The sequence below is a fragment of the Pipistrellus kuhlii genome, unplaced genomic scaffold (assembly GCF_014108245.1).
Source record: "Pipistrellus kuhlii isolate mPipKuh1 unplaced genomic scaffold, mPipKuh1.p scaffold_m20_p_12, whole genome shotgun sequence".
NCBI lineage: Eukaryota > Metazoa > Chordata > Mammalia > Chiroptera > Vespertilionidae > Pipistrellus > Pipistrellus kuhlii.
In genome coordinates, this window is record NW_023425427.1 from 45,903,436 (window position 1) to 45,926,402 (window position 22,967).

The 22,967-nt window shown below is 41.8% G+C and overlaps 1 protein-coding gene across 3 annotated transcripts in view; it reads left to right on the plus strand.

Moving 5' to 3' along the window:
• ADAMTSL1 (ADAMTS like 1) overlaps positions 1–22,967 on the plus strand; it is an 849,328-nt gene that overhangs the window by 770,188 nt on the left and 56,173 nt on the right. For all 3 annotated transcript variants that reach the window (XM_036434138.2, XM_036434136.2, XM_036434139.2), the window contains 3 exons: positions 2,212–2,340; positions 6,969–7,148; positions 10,949–11,083. In XM_036434138.2, the coding sequence (XP_036290031.1) occupies positions 2,212–2,340; positions 6,969–7,148; positions 10,949–11,083 (444 nt within the window). The remainder of the gene's footprint in view (positions 1–2,211; positions 2,341–6,968; positions 7,149–10,948; positions 11,084–22,967) is intronic.

A 22,967-nucleotide genomic window follows, 5' to 3' on the forward strand; every position in this document is an offset into this window, starting at 1 on the left:
TGAAAGGAATTAGATATAAAATAAATAGACAGTGTTCATGGGTTGGAAGACTCAACACAGTAAAGATATCAGTTCTTCCCAAATTAATATACAGGTTTAAAGTAATTCCTATCAAAATCCAGTATGATTTTATAATTGTAGACAAAAAATAATTTAAAATTTATGTGCAAAGGTCAAGGCAATAGAATATCAAAAAATTATAAAGTAGAAAGAATCAGCCTACCCAATTTCAAGATTAATTATATAGCTATAATAATTAAGATCATTGATAGAGACACACATAGATCAATGGAACAGAAGAGGGAACCCAGAAATACATCCTCAAAAATATGTCCAACTATTATAATTTTGACAAAGGTGCAAAGCAATTTAGTGACGGAAATATAGCTTGTTCAATAAATGGTAAGGGAAGGAGACTTGACTTGGGATGGTGAACATACAATACAATATACACATGCTGTATTATAGAATTGTACACCTGAAACCTATATAATTTTACTAACCAATATCACCCCAATAAATTCAATTTTAAAATGTTTAATGCTAGAATTAACCACAGGCATACATGTAGCTTAAAAATAAAAATCAATAAATGGTGATGAAACAATTGGACATCCATAGGCAAAAGAACAAATGAACATTGATCTAAATATCATACATTATACAAAAATTAACTCAAAATGCATCACAGAGTTAAATGTAAAATGTAAAACTCTGAAACTTGTAGGAAAAAATCTTCAACATCTAGGTTTAGGTAAATAGTTCTTAAACATAACCTCAAAAGCATGTTCCATGAAAGGAAAACTTGATAAATTGGACTTTATCAGAGTTTAAAAACTTTTGCCCTGTGAAAGATCCTCTTAAGAAAATGAAAAGAAAACCCTGATAGCTAACAAAATATGAGTATCTAGAATATGAAGAACTCTGTCCATCCTGAGTGGCTCAGTTAGTTAAGCTTTGTCCTGTGCACCAAAAGGTTACCAGTAATTCCCGGTCTAGCACATACCTGGGTTATGGATTCAATCCCTGTTAGAGCACAAAGATGATAGATCATTGTTTTTCTCTCACATCAATGTGTTTCTCTCTCTCTCTCCCTCTCTCTCTCTCTCTCTCTCTCTCTCTCTCTCTCTCTCTCTCTCTCTCTCTTCCTACCCTCTCCCCATCCTTTCTCCCTTTCTCTCTCTAAGCATGTCCTAGGATGAGGATTTAAAATTAATAAAATAGAATATGAACTCTCAAAACTAAACATAAAAAAAATTCAATTAGAAAATGATCAAAGGACATGAAGATACATATTACCAAAGATATACAGATGGCAAATAGGCACATTAAAATATATTCAACATTATTAGTCATTAGAGAAATGCAAATGGGACATCACTACAGCTGAATCACCAAAATCTGGAAACAATCCAGATGTCCTTCAACAAGTGAATGGCTAAAACATTGGTGGTACACCCATGGACTACTACTCAGCAATAAAAGGGAACAAACTATTGACATGCACAACATGGTGCCATGTAACACCTGGCAGAATCTATGGAGTATTTTTCTGAATGGGTAAAAAAAAAAAAAAAAAAAGATTACATACTGTATGGTTGCATTTATATAATATTCCTTACATAATAAAAGTATAAAATGGAGAACAGATTACTGGTTGACAAAGATGAAGGTGGGGTTGGGGATAGCATGGGGAACCCTTGTAGGGATGGCAATGTTCTTTAGCTTAACTTCATCAGTGTCGATGTCCTGGTCATAATAGTATAGTTTTATAAGATATCACCATTAGGCGAAATTGGGTAGAAGCTACACAGGATTTCACTGTGCTGTTTCTTACAACTTCATGTGAATCCACAATTATCTCAAAGTAAACAGTTTAATTAAAATAACCAAGCTCTTAAAAATTGAATGTATAGGATTATTTGGGAATTTAATGATAAAAATGTACAAACCATCTGAACTTGTTGGACACCACCCTCTATCCTCATATGCTTCAATCCTTGTTCTTTTCTAACAGTTCTGTGATAGGTGGTGGGTGGGTAAGTAGATGGTTTTTATATTGTGCAGTCACAATTTTTTCAAAGGAAAATATGATTCACAGAAAAAGCCTGGGTGTACCAGTAGATCAGTCTTCATTATCCCATGATTCAGGGGAATGCCTCAAGTCTATAGTCATTGCATATAAAATTTCACATTTCTCCCCATCTTCAGGAAAGCCATTAGTGAAAACATCGCGAATGACCGTGATCAACACTAAGGAGCCTGCCATCACAGTGGATATAGGAGGCACCATCAAAACAGTGCGGGGAGTGAATGTGACCATTAACTGCCAAGTTGCAGGTGAGAAATTCACTTAGGTGTTAATTCATTTGCTCAACTCTTAATGGAGCCCTTTGCTAAGGTGGGGATACAGAGATAAACATACACTCTGTTCTCAGGGATTCAGGGGTAGTAGGAAAAGCATGAACCTCCGTCACTCTGAAACTGGAAAGTGCCATAGAAGTTTAGAGGAGGAAAGAAGAATTCTGACTGGGACAGATGAGATAGAAGAGGTGGTTTTTCTCTCAGCCTTGCCTATTGATAGAATGTGAGTGTGCAAAGAGCATTCCAAGTGGAAAGAGAGAGAAAAAATTCACGGGAGTAAGAAAGCCTCGGGACTGTAAAAGAACAGTGTGTGCTGGGGTCTGACTGGAGCCCAGAGTGCAGAAAGGGTGTGGAGGGGCTTACACTGTAGCAGGGTGGGCTGCAACTGCACCATGGGAGACTTCGAATGCTTGGCCAAGGAGTTTAGACCAAGGCAGACAGTGATGTTAGAGAGCATGCTTCCAGAGGAGTGAGCTGCCAGCAGTGCACACAATGGATTAAAGAATGGAAATACTGAAACAGTGAGCCCAGTTAAGAAGCCATCATAGTAGTTTACAGGAGAGGTAATGGGGGCCTGACCTCAAAGCAGAGGTGGTAGAAAGCTAAAGAGCTCATAGCAGACCTGGAACTTACTCCATCAGAAGAGAGTAGGAGTCATTAACGAAAGTAGCCAGCACGTAGGAGTTGTGAGACAGGCATTGCCCTTGGGTTGGCTTTGCAAACTCAGAGGCCAATAGGGACCAGAAAGTCACAGTGAAGCCGAGGTATAGTGGACAATGGGGCATGGTGGTATGCTCTGTATAAAGGTATTTACTTCAATTAAAAGAAAACAAACAAACAAACAAACAAAAAAACACCAACAAACAAAGCCCAGCTACTAATTGCCTCTCCTTGTGGCCTAGTTTGTGCCGACTATCCTAAAGATTTTCATGCCACAATGCAAAGAAGGAATGAAAGGCTCTTGTGCCAGGGCCCAGCAACAGTCCCCTGATTGCTGTCCTCATCAGATATCCTCTACCGGCATACCCTGACCCAGGCTCCCTGGTCATATCCTGTCTGCAGAGTAGAAACCAGTTAAAAAAAAATTTTTTTTTTTACTCATAGAATGATTTGTGTTAAAACAACTTCTTTGTAAAGCTTTCCTTTGGTCTGCACATCCAACCTCATCAGTGAAACCTAGAACCGAATCCCTTCAGGCTCAGGACTCCCACATGCGGAGCAAGATAAAACCCCTGGCAGGGCTTCCCATGAAAGAGGTGTCCCCTGGTGACGGTGCAGGTGAGCTATAGAGCCATCACTTCCCACCTGCTATAGAGCCATCACTTCCCACCTGAACACAGTCCTTGGAGACAGAACAATGACTATAGATATAATGGACAGTGTTGGGTATTCTCTTGAGAGTTCAGATCAGTACAAGAAAAAGAATGGGAGCAGCCCAGCTGGCATGGCTTAGTGGTTGAGCATTGACCTATGAACCAGGAGGTCATGGTTTGATTCCTGGTCAGGGTATATGCCCGGGTTGCAGGCTCAATCCCCAGTGCGGGGTGTGCAGGAGGCAGCCGACCAATGATTCTCTCTCATCATTGATGTTTCTCTCTCTCTCTCTCTCTCTCTCTCTCTCTCTCTCTCTCTCTCTCTCTCTCTCTCTCTCTTTCTTTCTTTCTCTCTCTATTAAAAAAAAATTTAGCCGGGACCGGTTTGGCTCAATGGATAGAGCATCGGCTTGGGGACTGAAGGGTCCCGGGTTCGATTCCGGTCAAGGGCATGTGCCTTGGTTGCGGGCATATCCCCAGTGGGGGGTGTGCAAGAGGCAGCTGATCGATAGAGCGTCGGCTTGGGGACTGAAGGGTCCCGGGTTCGATTCCGGTCAAGGACATGTGCCTTGGTTGCGGGCATATCCCCAGTGGGGGGTGTGCAAGAGGCAGCTGATCGATGACACTCTCTCATCGATGTTTCTAACTCTCTATCTCCCTTCCTCTCTGTATAAAATCAATAAAATATATTTTTAAAAAAATTTAAAGAAAAGAATGGGGAGCACTGGAATTAGTCCCTGGAAAGAGACTGAGACCCAGGATTCAGGTGGGGAAGTATTTACCACAGGGAGCCCAGGACACTAAAACCAGCGTTGGCCAACTCTCCCTTGCCGCCTGGAGCCCTTCCTCCCCAGCTTCATCCAGAGACTGACTCTTATGAGATCTGAGGTTGTCATATCCAGTTTTGGCCTGGCCATGCACATTAAATTCTTTATTTTTACTCATAGAACCATTTATAGTAATCATGGTTAACTAAAATAAATCTGTGTCGCTGTCATTATGCCTTTTAGGGTGGGAAAGAGCATGCTATTTTTTTATTTCCAATTTTTTTTCCAACTACAGTTGACATCCAATATTATTTTGTATTAGTTTCAGGTGGATAGCATAGCGGTTAGACAATCATATACTTGACAAAGTTTCCCCCTCCTTATATTTTAAGTACCCACCTGGCACCATCCATAGTTATTAAAGTATTATTGACTATATTCCCTGTGCTGTACTTTACATCTCTGTGACTATTCTGTAACTACCAATTTGTACTTTTTAATCCCCTCACCTTTTTCACCCAGCCCTCTACCCCCCTTTTGATTACACAGTTGTTCTGTGAATTTACTGAACAAAGAAATCATCCTTAACCTCAATCTCCAGTCAAAATGCTTTCAGCTGTAATGCTAAATGGCAGAAGAAACTACTTTTACTTTGCTGCTACAAGTGACTGTTATGACTCTCTTATGACATAATTTTAATGGCCATATAATAGTCTATTTTAAGAATATTACCTAGTTTACATAGAGTGAGTGACTCATGTCCTTACATGTTTGAGTTTTTAGTAGTTTTTCATTAACTAGCTTTTTGCACACATATGCTTTCAACTTGTAAAACTCAGCCTCACAAATTCTTCCCAACCCTTAAACATAAAAAGAATTAGGCAATGAGCATGCAGAGGCTTTTTCTTGAAAAGTGATCCAATTTATTGTACCACCCCTATACTTATTCTCTGTTTGAGAAGAGTGCAGAAAACTGAGTAGGTGATAAAGGTTTGGGGAAGAAAATAGTGTTTCGTTCATTGTGAATAGAATGTGCAAAGGGCCTGAGGTAGAAAGAGCATGCTACATCTGAAGGAGTGAAACATGACTGGTGTGATTGTAGAACAGATAACCGAGAAAAAAGTGTCATGACATGTGGCTGAGAGGTTAAGGGACAGTTGACAAGAGCTAGATCTTGCAGACTCTCATAGATTATAGTACAATTTGGTATTTTTACCCTACGAGCAAGGGAAGCTTTTAAAGGATTTAACAGATAAAATTGTCAGGACTAGTGATGCAGAAATAACTAGTTGAGTCATTGATTGGGCAATTTGTTAGAGTAGGCTAGCCTCTGGTAGCACATAAGCCCCCAAATGTATGCATGGCCAACTCTCCCTTATGTATCCACATAAGTCCTTTGGTGGATCTCTTCCCCTTACCCTCCTCCTCCCTTACTTCCCCTCTGAGGTTTGAGAGTCTGATCGCTGGTTCTCTTTCTCTGGGTCTGTTTATGTTGTTCATTATTTCCTCTAGATGTGTGAGATCATGTGATCCAAAAAATACCCTTGTAAGAACCTAAACTGCAACAAGCCATAATGGTTATGCTGAGAGGCAAATGAATCAGTCTGTAGTGAGTTCCTTTCTGGGCCAACAGTTCTTTTGAGTCCCAATTTCCCTAGAAGACTTCTTAAAGGAGGTATGCAATCCCAATTCATATGTGCACACTCCCCATCTCTTTCTCACAGACAGTGAACTTGGACTGAGGAGAGAACAGAGTACTTCCTTTCTGTCTTTCTTTTTTCTGTGCTGCTGATACCTTAGTTCCATGTTCTCTTGTTCTAAGAAAATACACAGGTTTCAGCCATGTTCTCTACATGTGTCCTCAACTCAGATAAGGATCCAGCAGTTCTCCTTTGTCTGGTTCTTGAATGTATTAACTTTTGTGGCTTTTACTGAAGTGTAATATCTCTACAGAAAAGAGCACATGTCATAAAGGTGCCTAACTCACCAAAACCAGCTCCCAGGTCAAAAAACAGAGCCTTACCAGCAACCATTACCCTGACTACTAGGTTGATGTTACCAGTCTTTGTTTCTTACTTAGAGAAAGGAAATCGTGCATTATATACTCTTCTGTGTCTGACTTCTCTTACTCAACGTTTTGTTTGCTTCACATAGCTGTCTATCGTTTATATTCACTGACAGACCTAGGTTTGGTTGTTATATTTTTATAATGTTTCTTCAAAAGAATCTTTGTATTTTCCTCCCACCTTGGAATTGCCCTTTACCAGCTGCATACTTCTTCTTTGACTGGCTTCTCTCTTCCTGCCTCATCAGTGTAAGTTCAAAAATCAAAAGACCTCCAGACAACGGAGAGGCCCAGGGCATTATTTAGTTTGGCCAAAGGCTGGTAGAAAACGCTCAGGAAGATGCTTCCTGTGGAGTGCCCGCCAAGAGGCTATAACTGCCTCCAGAATCACCTGAACATGTTTGGCTGATGAGTTTACTTATTTATTTGTTTGTTTGTTTGTTTGTTTTTGCTTCCTAGGTGTGCCTGAAGCTGAAGTCACTTGGTTCAGGAATAAAAGCAAACTGGGCTCCTCTCACCATCTGCACGAGGGATCCTTGCTACTCACAGACGTGTCCTCCTCAGATCAGGGCCTCTACTCCTGCAGGGCAGCCAATGTGCATGGAGAGCTGACTGAGAACACCCAGCTTCTGATCCTAGGTAAACACCTCGAGGCTGGCTGTCCCTGATGAGCCCCATTAGGGGTGACTCACTCACCCTCCACCTCCTCTTTTCCATGGTCCAAATAAGTACATAAAGATGAAATCAATATCCCTCCCCTTCTCCCTACCTTAGGGCCTTCCAATTACAAAGAATACGGACTTTGGGGCCAGGCAGACATCAATTTGAACCCTGGCTCTACTGCTTACTCACTGTGTGACCTTGGGCAAGTCACTTAATCTTGCTAACTTTAGATGCTGGTCTTGTGTGGAGATTAGCAAAACAAAGATTGCCCACATTGGTGGATGGGGCAAGAGATAATAGAAGTAAAGTAGTAAGTCTTTTTTTTTTTAATATATTTTTTATTTCCAAGAAGAATGGAGAGGGAGAGTGACATAGAAGCATCAATGATGAGAGAATCATTGATCAGCTGCCTCGTGAACACCCCACATTGGGGATCAAGCTAGCAACCCAGACATATGGCCTGATCAGAAATTGAACCATGACCTCCTAGTTCATAGGTCGATGCTCAACCACTGAGCCTTGCCAGCCAGCCTAAAGCAGTTAGTCTTAACACCTGTGTCAAGGACTTCTTTAAGAATCAGATGAAACTAAATTACCCTCTCCAGAAAAATTTATACATGCTAAAACTTTTATGTTCTTTAAAGAAGTTCATAATCTAGTCCACATGAAATCCACACATACGCCTTCCTGTTTTAGTCCACTCCAGCCACTATAACAAAACACCACAGATAGTTAACTTATAAACAACAAAAATGTATTTCTTAGATTTCTAGCTGCTGGAAATTCAGAATCGGGGTCTGGTTAAGGCCCTCTTCTGGCTACAGACTGCCTGGTTCTTGCCATGTCCTCATTCGACAGAGGGATAAGACAACTCTCTGGGGTCTCTTTTATAAGGACACTAATCCCCTTATGGCATAATCACCTCCCATAATCCCCCCTATCTCATACCATCACCTCAGAGTGTGTTTAGGGTTTCACCACATGAATTTGGGGGGGCACAAACATTCAGACTAGAGTACTCCCTAACATAAGAACTCCTGATTGAAGAGTCTATCACAGCTCCTGGCATAAAGCAGGTATTTAAAATGAACAGCAGTTGTTTGGACACCACCATCCTTTGCTGTACCCATTGCAGGACTCAGCATGTTGTGATCTGCAACTCTTGTCCCTTGGACTAGGGATTCTGTTTCTCTTCACCACGGAGGCTGGGAGTTGGTAGAATAGAATAAAAAATGCTTGCTTTTGTCCTACTTTTTTTTTTTATAAAGGCTATTATTAGATCACTTTCTCTTGGTGAGAAAGGTATCATTCTGGGGAGGGGGGGGAATATGGTTAATTATACACTATGACTTCACCAGGGAAAATAATTAAAAGTTATACTTGTATCCACACCCCAAGTTGATGATATACCAAAGCCCAGCATCTCCAGCCGCTGCCAACTCAGAGAGGCCCATATGGCTTTCACCTCACCAGTGGCTACATAAACCTCCAGTTGTCTTAGGAAGTCAGAGAAGCAGCTCGTTGAAGGATGTCATTTGTTTTGGGTTGGGTTTCATCGTCTGAGCTGCTAGTCTGGAGCCGGGGCCCAGAGCCTGTTGCCCCACACTGAGTTATGGTGCTTACTGTGGGTTTCTCCTCCCTCATAACCTTTCCCTGTTGCCTCTGCTAACAGCGATGAAAGCCTAGGATGTGTAGCTACTGCTGTAGCTTTGCCAATGAAGTGTGTGTATTCTGGGAGCCAGTCCTTGCAGCATTTCAGCGCTAATATGGTGTGACTGGGACCATGGGGCTTGAAGAGCAGAACGGCTTCCCGTATTAATTAAAGTTGAGGGGGGGGGGGAAGGGAATCACTATTTTAGGCTCTTAAGTTTAGAGCTTTTCTTAATCAGAAGCCTTGATTTATTAATCAAAGTTTGTTAGCTTTATAGGTACTTTATGAACTTAGAAATAGTGCTTCCTTTTTTATCAGCCAAAAATATGGCTTAATTTTTAAATCAGGCATTTCATGTAGAAAGCTGCAATTTTATGCCAAGTTCTGTGATTTCACCTGTAGCCAGGAGACTTGATATATAATGAGACAGAATATTATTCATTTATTCACATAGCCACTGGATGATTATTCATTAAGTGCTGCCTCTAAGTTCCATGTAGGACAACTATCAGGGGTGACCTCTTACCTTGGAGAAGTTACAGTGTCCCTGAGAAGATCAAATGGACATATACCAAAAAAGAAAAATGTCATAGAAGCTGGGAGGACATGAGAAGGTGTCGACATTTGGCCCAAGGAGATCTGATGGGTTTTACCAAATAAGCAGAGGCTTCCTGGTTTCAGCATTCTTAAGGAAATATTCAATTGCAATATTGAGGGAAACTCAGTTTCCCTCAATATTCGATTTCAGTGCTCTTGAGGGGATATTAAAAAGGGGGAGAGGGGGAAAAAGTGTGGGTTTGAGTAAACAGCCACCATCAATTCCTAAAACCATGGTGTTTGAGAGTAGAAAGAAATCTTGGAAAAGATGAGGTTCCATTTAATAGATGAGGAAACTAAGGCTCAGAAGGATTTAGTGACTTGCCCAAGTGAGTGAAAGACAGAGCCACAGCTCAAACTGCGGGTTCCTGAACCCAAGCCAGATGTTTTCCCCTAGATCATATAAAGAATACTTTAAATTACTTATATGTATATAGTATATAATGTCTTTGCAATTTTAAATTTTATATATCTCAACCTAATCATTGTTTTCTGTACACAATGGTCCAAAGCAGAGTAGACAGGAGTATGTTTCTGAACTAGGCTCTGGCACCATCATTACCTAACAAGTACATAACAAGGTGGCAAGCACATAGTAGGCCCTCACTAAACCCTCAATTACCTCAATGAAATAACCATCAATTACAAGAACAGCACTCTTGTTTCTCTTTCTGCTCCAGCAAGGGCTGGGGAGGAAAAGGCAGGAGTCAGCCTTGGGAGTGTGAATTGCAGGGTGTCAGGAGATGCCAGAAGGGGGGGAGCAGGTGTCCGCACTTTCCCAGGAGAACCAGGGGTCATCCCACCACTAGGTTCAGTAGCCACTTGCCTCTGTATTTGTCCAGTGGAAATGGCAAGCAAACCACTGTATTTCCCATTGCTGTCACCTTGTCTCTGCTTAACTGTGACCCCTGATAACTTCAGCCCTGACTCCTTATCAGAGTTTAAATAGCAAATGATCCCTGTCCCGCTTATCTGTCCTATTGAGCATGAGAAATTCACATCACAAGCAAGTTAACTTATTGACTTCATAGATGGACCCTTTTCCTCATAAAAAAGGCCATCATAGGCTCCTTTTATGTAAGAATTCCTGTAGCATATCCCTATCTGTGGGGACAAGAATAAAATGCACCCCCCAAGGATGTTATAAATTAAAGCTCTTTAATATAGGACTTGTCATGTAGTAATTGCTGAAGAAATGTTAGCTTTTCCAGAGTGTCTTTACAATGTGCTTTAATGTATACCCACATTTATAGGGACCCAGTGGTACTGTGGTATAAAGTGGTATTGGTCAGGAGCTTCTGAAATCTCCATACCCGATTCTTATAACTGTCCTTATTGGTCCAAGTGTTGTTTGAAAATCAGACTCAATTTGATAGGCACACCTTCTCAACAGGAAAAATTATGTTAAAAGGCAACAAGAGTGATGCCTGCCTTACAGACACAATTGCACGCATGTTCACCTCTCATTCCCCCCTTAATATGGCCTTCATGCTTTAACCTGTCTGATTCTCCATCTGCCTCCTCACAGATCCCCCTCACGTCCCCACGCAGTTGGAGGATATCAGAGCCTTGCTTTCAGCCACTGGACCAAACCTTCCTTCAGTGCTGATGTCTCCTCTGGGAACACAGCTGGTCCTGGACCCTGGGAATTCCGCTCTCCTTGGTGAGTCCAACCCTCTGGAACATTGGGCAGCAGTCCAGGGCTGGACAGGATTTATGGGTGGGTGACTGCTTGCAGGTGGGAAGGAGGCAGCAGTGGGGGGTGGCCAACAGGAAATCACTAAATTGCCTACAGAATCCAGACTCACCAGTGGAAACTTGGCTGACTTTCCATATGAGGTGAGCGCAGTTCTTAGTCTGGACTCTAGCTTGTCTAGATTCCAACGTGGCTCCTTTCTGCATCCTCTTGGGCTGATTCCACAGTCCAGATCCTCTATATCAGACTGACTCACCAAACGATGAGTAAGGAACAGCTTCTGTATCTCCTCTTCTTGCCAATCACATCCCACGACTTCCTCCCAACTAAATGAGAACTCGAATCAATTTTCAAAGAAAAAGATGAAATATCAGCATCCCCCAAAAGCCAGACAATTATATTTACACCAGCCTTATATTGGTAGGCCAACACCCAACTCAGACAGATTCCTCAAAGCATGTGTTTAAATAACTTCACCGGGTACAACTTCCCTGGCATCTGTCTTTAGGACCTTCCCCAAGTTAATGCCCACATGGCTGGTGCCCTCTGGTAGTAGAGAGTTGTTCAAGGACATTCAAGTCCTGGGTCTCTCTCTCCTGAATCATGGAGATGCCAGAGGAACCTCTGCATTCCCAACATGACCTCTGGAGATAGTCAAGGTGGAAGAGAAGAATTCTGCCTTCAGAAGCCTAAAAAAATAAGGTCTATAAATGAAAGAGAAATGTCATGCTAACTCTATATGGTTCCAAATATTGGTAATGGCAGCTAGAATTATTCCTTTGGCTCAAATTTAAAAGTTTCTGTACCCTTAATTCCCATCAACTAGCAAGAACCAGGAAGCCAATGAATTTCCAGTCATACTGCTGATTATGTATTGTCAACATGGCCATGGGGTCAGGTATCTATAGGATTACAACACAGAAATATTACCTTCAGTTCTCATCATCTGAAATTAGCAAATACTCCTCACAGCATATGGGGAAAAGCTGCTGATTTCTCTGTTTCTGATCTGGGTAAGAATAAGACACAGATAGAGGAATGTGTGGCCCTTTTCTGTTTCCCATAACTTATACAACTTGGCATTGAGTTTTTCCACATCATTTTGATCAGAGTTGATAGAAGTTGTAAACTGCTTGTTTTCCTTAGCTTATAAATGGTAAACTTATGCTAAATGAAGTGTGTACATTGTAAAGTTTTTTATTTTAGACTCGCCATTATGAGAAATTGTCATAAGTATTCATCAGAGCCCAGTCACTAGCTGGGGGTACAGCAATTGCTTATTTTTAAGTTCAATAACTCTTGGGTCACACAGGTGCCATCCAGCGTGCTGGAAAAGTTAACCTGCTCATATTTTTCCATGAGAGCTTTACTTTCTCCCTTATTCTGGGACAATATTTTGTCTCATTTTAGCTATGGGCAATAAGAATTTATTGTGCTTTCTTCTGCTGCATTTCATTTCTAGTTTATAGTGTTTTGTTACCGTAGACTGGTATTTAAATCTAACAGTTAAGAGACACCTTAATACACCAGTTCACATCCAGACTGCCCCATTTGAAGGAGACAGTGAGTCAGTTACCATAAAATCTCTGAATGTAATTGCATGGGCAGAAATGGGCCCTAGTGGTGAATGTCACTGTCTCGCCAGCACTGTAGATCTATATGGAGTTATGGAGATGAATTAGGGAATGGTGTGAAGTTTAAGGACTCTGAGAAGCAGGTCATTTGAAAAATACCAGGGCCTCACTGTGATGGTTTGGAGCTGAGCACCAGGACTCCAAAGGCAGAAATGAAGGAAATAGGCACTCAGGGTGAAGAAGTTATAAGCGCAGAGATTAAGGTGTGTGGGGTGTGTACCGGGTGCCTATTCAGTAACAGCTATAAAATACCACTGCTTTAAAACTGATAACGGGCAGCCAAACGGGGATAGAAACTAGGCTATCAAAAGGAGCAGGCCTCAGCTAAAGCTTGTCAACTCAGATTTGACTTGGATCCCTCCCCAAGATTTTTGATACCCTCCTTCATCTCAAATCTCCCAGCTATTGACTTATCCTGATCTCTTAATCCAGCTGCTCCCTTTTGGACCAATTCCCATCTCCTCCTACCAGTGACCCTTTTAGATCAGAGTGTGTACTCTGAGTACAAGAAATAGGTCACGCCCAGCCAGTGTGGCTCAGGGTTTGAGCATCGACCTATGAACCAGGAGGTCACAGTTTGATTCCTAGTCAGGGCACATGCCCAGGTTGTAGGCTCAATTCCCAGTGTGGGGCATGCAGGAGGCAACTGATCAATGTTTCTTTCTCATCATTGATATTTCTGTCTCTCACCCTTCCTTTCTGAAATCAATAAAAATATTTTTTTTTCAAAAAAAGAAATAAGGGAGGGAGGTGGTTCTGTGTATGGTTGATAAGAATATTAAATGGTGACAAACTGTGAAGAACCTTTATTATGAGACTAAGGAAGTATATTTACTATGTGGGAAATGGAAATAGACCTTTAGAGGCTTATTAAGTAGGAGAGCGATGTAGTAAAAGTAATATTTAATTAATCTGACATTCTATAAGGGTAATCAAGATTAGGAGAGATTTAATGAAGAAATCTATTTAGAGGGAAACACATATTCTAAGCGAGGCTAGAAGCAGGTAGCAAAGATACTGTTAATTACCCCTTTCATAGCCAAGACATCCCTGACCAATCACAACATTCTTTTCCAATTAGTCCAGGCACTGCCTTGGAATTTATTTTAACACTAGAGACCGGGTGCACAAAAAATCGTACACTCGGGTGGGTCCCTCAGCCAGTTCTGTGCCCTTTCCCAGTCTGGGAGCCCTCAGGATGTCCGTCAGTCAAACATCCTTAGCACTGCTGCAGAGGCAAGAGAGGCTCCTGCTACAGCTACTGCGCTCACCAGCTGTGAGCCCAGCTTCTGGCTGAGTGGTGCTCCTGCTGTGGGAGCACAGTGACCACCAGGCGGCAGCTCCTGTGTTGACCGTTTGCCCCCTGGTGGTTAGTGCGCATCGTAGTGACCACTTGTTCCACAGTTCAGTTGATTTCCATATTAGGGTTTTATTATATAGGATTCTCACCAAGCATGGTGGCAGTTGGCATATAGGTCAAGATTTTAGCTTTTTTAAAGCCATAGATCAAAACTAACTCTCCTTTATTAAGGCTCCCAATAGGTGAGTCTACTCCAGAAATGGGTATTTAGTTGTCAGACACTCTGGCATTTATATCACTTCAAGCCACTGCTGTAACTTTCAAGAAGGAAGGTGAATTGAGCAACATGCGCCCATCAGGCCTCACTTTCTAACACTATAAACGAAGATCTGGGACTAGTGGGTCCCTTGTTGCTCTCACACTCTTTGCTATATGACTTGGACATGAAAAATGCCCAGTGGAGGTTCAGCCATGCATAGTGGACCCAACCAGCTTGGCTCTATTGTCCTAGGCAATACAGGTGCTATTTTTTTGTCCTTGTGTTACAGTGGTCCTTTTTGCAGGGAGACCTAACCTGTGCCAACTATTGGAGGCAAAGCCCTTGCCTCCATCCTTAGTGATCCAAGGCCTGGTCACAGGGCTCCATTTGAAGAACAGTAATAACTCGGGCTTTCCTCCACCTTTTTGCATCCTTCTGTTAAATATTATTAGCCACTGAGGCCCAAGGCTAATATGTCTCACAGTATCATTTATAGGGTATTAGCATTGATATATTTTTGAAAATAACTTTTGTTGGAGTTTTATTATACAAAGAGTAGTACATGCCCATTGTAGAATAATTAAGAAAAGAAAAAAATGAAAATTAATTTTTTAGTTTAGAGATAACCAGTGCTAATATCCTTTTCTAACCATTAATATACACATTATACGTATCTTTTTTAAAAAAACAAAATCATACTCAGTATACTGCTTGTAACTTATTACCACTGAATGGTAGATAATAATCATCTTTCCATGCCTTTAAATATTCTTTTACAGTTTTATTTTTGATGGTTGCATTGGTAGGAGGCACTATGTCTTATTCAACCTATTCTCTAATGTTGAACTTTTAGATTTTTCTTCTACTCACTTTGGGCTTTGTTCTTCTTTGACTCACTTTATGTATAAGGTTTGATTGTTTATTCGAGATTTTTCTTATTTCTTGGCTATGTCCCATAGATTTTGGGGGTCATTCTGTTTTTATTTTCATCTTTTCAAGGTATCTTTTTATTTCTTTCTTGATTTTATTGTTAATCCATTCATTGTTTAGTAGCATATTACTTAGCCTTCACATCTCTTGTGTTTTTCAGTTTTCTTGATTTTTAGTTTCATACCATTGTGATCTGAGAAGATACTTGATAGGATTTCAGTCTTCCTGAATTTACTGAGACTTGTTTTATGATGTAACATGTGGTCTGTTTGGAAAATGTTCTATGTGCACTTGAAAAGAATGCATTCTGATGCTTTGGGGTGAAATGTGCTGAAAATATTAACTAAATGCATCTGGCTTAATGTGTCATTCAAGGCCACTGTTTCCTTGTTGATTTCCTGTCTGGATGATAGATCCATTGATGTCATGTGGTGTTAAAGTCCCCTACTATGCCTGTATTACTGTTTATCTCTCCTTTTGTATATTTATCTTATATATTTAGATACTCCTATGTAGGGTCTACAAAAGTTTACAAGAGTTACAGCTTCTTATTGGATTGATTCCTTTATATTATAAAAACTAGAGGCCTGGTGCACAAAATTTGTGCACGAGGGCGAGTGGTCCTTCAGCCTGGCCTGCATCCTCTCACAATCCAGGACCCCTCGGGGAATGTCCAACTGCTGGTTTAGGCCTGATCCTGGAATTGGGCCTAAACATGCAGTCAGACATCCCTCTTGCAATCCGGGACCACTGGCTCCTAACCACTCACCTGATCTCCCCTAACCACTCACCTGATCTCCCCTAACCACTCTGCCTGCCTGCCTGCCTAACTGCCTCAGCTCCTGCTGTGGCAGCTTCATCTGGGAGGTTATTCGTCTGTCCAGTCTATTTAGCATATTATGCTTTTATTATTATAGATGCTTTTCTTTGTCTCCTTGTGCAGCCTTTCTTTTAAAATGTAATTTGTTTGATATAAGTATTGCTACCCTTTTTTTTCCTTTCCATTTGGGTGAAATATCTTTTACTATCCCTTTGCTTTTTATCTGTATGTCTTTCCATCTGAAGAGGGTCTCTTGTGGACACCATATGTACAGACTTGTTTCATTTATTCATTCAGCCACCTTATGTCTTTTGGTTGGAACATTTGGTCCATTTACATGTAATTACTGATAGGTGTTTAATTTTTGCCATTTTATTAATTGTTTTTCTATTGTTTATTGTAATTCTCCTCTGGTCCCGATAATCATCTTCTAGAATTAGACAGAGGGACCAACTTTTAAGAGATAATGTCTCTTGTGGTTGGCAACCTAAGACCTCTGGGCACAATCTATTATAGTTCACTACTTGCTTTTGTAAACAAAGTTTTCTTACATGTAGTCACACCCATTTATTTACCTATATATGGTCTATGGCTTCTTTCTCACCATAATGGTAGAGTTGAGTGCTTGCCACAAAAACCACAAGACTAAACTATTTCTATTTAGCCCTTTACAAAAAATGTTTGCCAACTACTGATTAGTTCATCTACCTCATTATGTAGAAAGGATGCCAAGGTCTATGGTGGTGACCACACATCTCCCACTTCTGAGGGGGAGCACACTTTTCACTGTATCACTCTGTCCTTTATTCTGTCACTGGGTAAGGCTTTCTTCATGAAGCAAAAGAGCCTGAAAATACACACACACATACCCCCACACACAATGTATAGGAATAAACATCTTTCTCAGGAAAAAGAAGATCCATATTATAAAAGTCATGGATTTTTGTCAGAACTAGATGATTCCAGGTGCCTCCAGTAACCACATATGTAACCATATGTGGCTTAAGAGAAACAGTTCAATACCTTTTCTCAACATATTCTATTTAGGGACAGACCTTGTGTGAATATTGTACAGAATATGCACATAAGGTTGGCTCCACCCCCTACACTGAGTCACAAACTCTCCTTTGTGAGCAAGCAAGCTTAGTGCCTCAGTCAGAGGGACTCCTCATTATATTCTGCCAGAAACTCGTGTCATGCTTACCCCACAGAGAGCCAAACAGCACAGCCTTCCTCATGTCATGTGATTTACCAGGAGGAGAGAGATCTAGCCTTCAACCCTGTATTTGCAGAGTCAAGTTTTTCCATGAAAGAAGTCATTGTGCCTGGGCCCGCTCCCGAGCCGGGGGCTCCAGGGTCACAGCCAACACACATTCAGCATCTCAGCAGCACCAACACGCTCCCCAGGGCCCAGCATGCACAACAACAACACTTCTCAGAGCCCTTCCAGCCCTGGAAAAGCCAGGCAGGCAGGCCAGGGCCCAAAGTCAGCAGTGGCCTTTTCCTTATTGCCACCTGTCTTGCACATTTTCTTCTCTGCTTATTGAAAATACTGAGCCTCACAGAGCTTGGCCGGCATGAGCTCCAGTTCCAGATGTGTCTGCTAAGAGCAACAATGGTTTTGTTGACCCCAAATCTCATAGTAAAAGGTGAAAAAAAAATGTTTTTTTCCTAACACTGAAATTGTGACTGGACTGCTCCTACAAATCATATCACACTGATGGGGGAACTGTGGCTGGAATACACAGGACCCAGGTCTGGAATCTCAGGTGGAGCTTACAGGCAGTGCTAACATATAAAGCGCTCAAGGTGTATCAGATCACAGTTGAATAAATATTAATGTTCAAAGTTGAAAGACTTGGTAAAGGGCAATATCAAAGATCGATTTAGTCATTCATTACTATTTGTTGAGTGTCTGCTATGTAGTGTTGTAGGCACTGTGCTAGGACCAGAGATGCACAATAAATAAGATAGATAAACCTAGGCCTTCATTCATTAAAAAAAAAATTGCACATTTACTGTACACTATTCATGTTGTCTAAATACTGAGGATATATGAATGCACCAAACAGATTAATATACCTGCCCTTTTTCAGTTTGAATTCTAGTAGGGTTCATTTTAGTCTGGTGGGAAAAGTAATTCAAATAAGAGGACAGTGATAAAAAGAGAAAGAAGTGCTGGATTGGGGGCGTGGGACAGGACACGGTTTCTCTGAGGAGAGGATATTTGAGCTGGGATTGGGAGAGTGGGTGGAAATTATCTGAATGAAGAGAGGGCATTCCAAGCAGAGGGACCAGCAGAGGTAACAGCCAAGGCAAGAACGGCTTGCGGTGATGTTGAAGCCATGTTGAGACTTTTGCACTTGGTGCTAAGTGCCATGGTAAGTCTTTGAATGGTTTCAAGCAAGAGAAAGAAATCTGACTTGTGTTTTTCAAAGCTTGTTTTGGCTGCTGTGTAGAGGATGGATTCCAGAGGAACAGATAGAGTATACCATTTAGAAAGTGGTTGCACTATTCCAGTTAAGAGATAACTGTGGCTTAGCCTAGAGAGTAGGAGATGCTGAAAAGAAGTGAATAAATTTAGAGGAATATAGGAAGTAACATCAGCAGGATTTGGTAAATAGACTAATGGGGGAAAGAAAAATAGTCCATACAACCTAAAGGTTCTCAAAAGCATTAGATTTTTAATGCTTTTCTCAATGACATTGATGTATCTCGTATGTGATAATGAATCATTTCAGACCACTCAAGTGAAAATGCTAGAATAAAATGGAGAACTACACATATGTGCAACTACAGAAGTGTTGTTACAAGGAAAAGACTAGTCCAAAGCTCATGTCGCCACATGCTGGCTCATTTCCTGAACATACCCCTGTTCAGTCTCTACTAGATTCTAGGTCCTCTGCCCTCTCCCAGCCTTGAAGGAGGACAGAAGCAGGAGGGGAGATAGAAAGTCATTGATGTGTGAGAAACTTTAAAGAGTTTTAAAAGAAGCCAAAGTGAGCAGAGCAGGGAAGACTCCTTTCTTCATCAAAGGGGAAACCAGGGAGAGTTTATTGAGGAACTATTCAAGCTCAGTCTTAAAGGATAAGTAAAGGCATTCTGAGCATGGGTACAATAGGCACATACCTTTTTTTAGTTCCTTCTGTGTCCCCAACATGAATAGTGTACAATACTATTGGAGGCACTGGGGATGCAACAGAGAACAAAACGGATAAAAGTCCCTTTTTGTAGAGCTTACATTGCAGTAGGAGGAATAGAAAATAAGAATAATGAAGTAAATGACATAGTATGTTAAAAGGTAATAAGTGCTATGAAGAAAAAGTAAACCAGAGAATGGATAATACCTCTGGGAAAGAGGATGTGATTTTAAATTACATAGATGGTTAGGAGAAGGCTCACTGAGAAGATAATCCTTGAGCAAAAACTTGAATGTGAGCCATTGAGCCTCACCTATGTCTGGAGGAAAAGAGAAGAAGAGCATCTGGGGCAGAGGAAAGCTTGTGTGGAATACTTAAGACGGGACATACCTCAGGCGTTCAAGGAACAACAAAGAGGCCAGTGTAGTGGCAGGAGTGGAGTCATCGGGTTGGATGTGGGAGAGAAGATCAGAGCAGTAACAAGGCCAAGGGCAAATTGTGTAAAGCCTTGTAAATGGTCATGTTAAAATAACAGTGAAAGAAAAATCTATAAATGCCTAAATGTATACACAGATTCTATATTGCTCTGAGCATCGTGGGCTTTTCCAAGATTCAGCCAGGGCAAGCAGAAGTGATTTCTTTTATTGGAAACCATGTGACCAACTTAATGTATATAGCTGACTCTAGTCAAACAGAGGCCATCAGGCTGGCTCTGGGACAAGCCAATATTGCTGGTTTAATGTGACTCACATGTGCTGGGCACCTGCTGATTTACCAGGCTCTGAACTGGGCTTCTGCAGGCAGGTCCTGGCTACTTCCTCCACTTAGGAAGTGGTTCCCAACTGCACAATCTAGTTACCTGGGAAGAGTTTCAAAACAAACAAACAAATAAAACTCAATGATCCACCTGAGACCAATTAAAACAGATGGTCTGGGGGTGGGACTAGGCATCAGTACTTTTAAAAATGGATTCTTAGAGCTTAAACGGACTTTAAAAGTCATCTCTCTATACCCTATTACCCATGTAGTAGCTGGTATGGGAAAATGTATGTTTTATCACTTAGAGCACATGTGTCAAACACAAGGCCCGCGGGCCAAATCCGTCCCGCCAGGCCTTGCAATGTGGCCCGCACCGCGCTGTCATCACTGCACTCCGCTGCGTTTCCATCACAATGACAGTTTATGACTGTTCAGTAAACCATTCAGCCCGCGATTTAGGCTGGATTTTAGATTTTGGCCCCTTCTCTGATTGAGTTCGACACCTCTAACTTAGAGTATTTTAGCCTGGCATTCAAGGCTTGTTGCTATTCATACCTAACCTGTACTTCCATCCTTCCATCTTATTCCTGTTTAAGAATCCTACTCCTGTCAAACTTTTCCCTGGTAATTGCCATGACCTTGAGACTTCCTTGCCTGGAATACCCTCTCCTGCCCCATTCTCTATAGACAAGCCCTAGAAGTTTTCGAGACATAGTCTAAGCCAGAGATTGGCAAACTCATTAGTCAACAGAGCCAAGTATCAACAGTACAACGATTGAAATTTCTTATGAGAGCCAAATTTTTTAAACTTAAACTTCTTCTAACACCACTTCTTCAAAATAGACTTGCCCAGGCCATGGTATTTTGTGAAAGAGCCACACTCAAGGGGCCAGAGAGCCGCATGTGGCTCATGAGCCACAGTTTGCCAATCACTGGTCTAAGCCCTTATGTGAAGCCTTCTTGCAGTGTTCAAACCTGGAGTGATCTCTGCCCGCTGACCCTCTGAGGCACCCACTAAACCAGGATTGAGCACACTTTGTCTGTGAAAGGCTGGATAGGAAATATGTTAGGTGTTGAAGGCCATATATCTCTGTTGCAACTGCTATACAGACAGTGAATAAGTGAATGGGTGTGGCTGTGTCCAATAAAACGTTACTGACAGAAACGGGGTCAGATTTGGTGTTCAGGCCACAGTCTGTCACTGCCTGCTCTAGACCACCGATGCGATACTTAACCTACCACAGCCTGTGTTATTAGAGATCGTGCCCATCTCTGTCATGTCTCCCAGATTCTAGGTCTTAGGGAGATCAGAGGCTGCATCAATATTCTCAGATGATTTAAAACAGGACTAGGTAGTTGGGCTGTGGCTCAGAAGGCCTCTTGAGTCATTTCCATCTTTCATTTCTATTATAATTGTAGATTTATCATCTGTCCCATATATTTCCACCATAACCCCACCCTGTACACTTCCTTATTCTTCTGATGGGATAGGGTGGGATACTTCCTGAACCCAATTATGAGGAAATTCACACAGCAACCCTCAGCATCAGCGAGTACCCTCAGCCACATCTGTTGGGAAATCACTTTTCATATGCTAATTTGGAAGACTAAGATCATCACTACTTCCTCTCTAACTGTAGAAACAGCAAGTTCTGATGGTCAAAGGTTAGGTACAAATTCATCCAGAGCAGTGACCCACCCCTTCAGAAATTGCAGGCGTGGCAAGGAAAGTGATGTGCACAGGAAAGAAAAAAAAAGCGTAGAAGAGCGCTAGCATACTGATGAGGGGAAAAAAGAGGAATTTATCAAAGACACATCAGTTGGCATCCGTTTCCTCATTTATATTGGACACCGGAAGTTTTATGTCACCAGGAAAAGGCTTTTGGTTTCCTAGTTTTGACCACAAAGAGAATATGATTTGTTATTAAGAAGAAAAGTCAGCATTTCGTGGTTGTGTATGGCACATGTTTATGTACTTTTGTCCTTTTTTTTTTTTTAATAAAACCCAAAGTAGAGAACAAAGACCCCATAGGGACTGCAGGAAGCTCTGTAGTACCTAACAGTGTAAAACTAAGTTAGTATTTCAGCGGGCATTTATGAGGAAGCCACAGGAAAAAGTCCCGAGGTTCTTTGGACTGGAGTGAACATCCATAAATTTAAAATGACATCAAGGCATCAGTGACACTTAAAATAATTGGACACAGAAAGCAAGGCGGTAAATCTCCCTGCCTCACCACTGTTCTAACCCATAGCAAGCAGCTAGGCACAGGCTTATTTTAAGCCTTCAAACCATCAGGAAAGGGGACTCGAGAAACTCCCTTCCATGGCCCCTGCCCTTCCCGGCACCAGGACACAGTTCCCAGGCCCCTCCGTCCTTTCCACAGGAATGACGTGAATGAGGCAGATGTCCCTGAAATAGACAGGTATTGAGTCCCTCCATGGGAAAATGAGGAACTCTACACTTTCCCTAATAAATCCTTCCTCAGCCCCGTGTCAGCACTTGAAACTGCCCAGTCTGGTTCTGCGTCTCCCTGAGTCTGGGTGGCACCAGAGGCGGTGGGACCAGGTGCCAGGGCCAGAGGCAGGCGGCCAAAGGAAAGGCAAGATCGTGACCACTTTGTAGAACAGGGAAATGGGGGTACCTTGGGAGACTGGTTTCTAAAGCCTCGGCATCTGCTTCCTCATTTGTAAATAATTATTTTAGTCTGTTTAGAAGTGTGTTTCTCACGGCTCTGGAGGCAGCAGCGTGGTCGCATTCTGATGAAGTCCCTCTTCCTCAGTCAGCCCCTGCTCCGTGTCCTTACAGGGTGGCATGGGCGAGGGATATCTGTGGGGTCTCTTATCTGAACACTAATCTATTCAAGAGGGCTGCATCTTTATGACCTAAGCACCTCCCCAAAGCCCCCTGTCCTAATGCTGTCACATCAGCACTAGGATTTTAGCATAGGAATATAGGGGGACACTGGCATTCAGACCACAGCAGTCATGCCCACCTCACAGGATTGATTA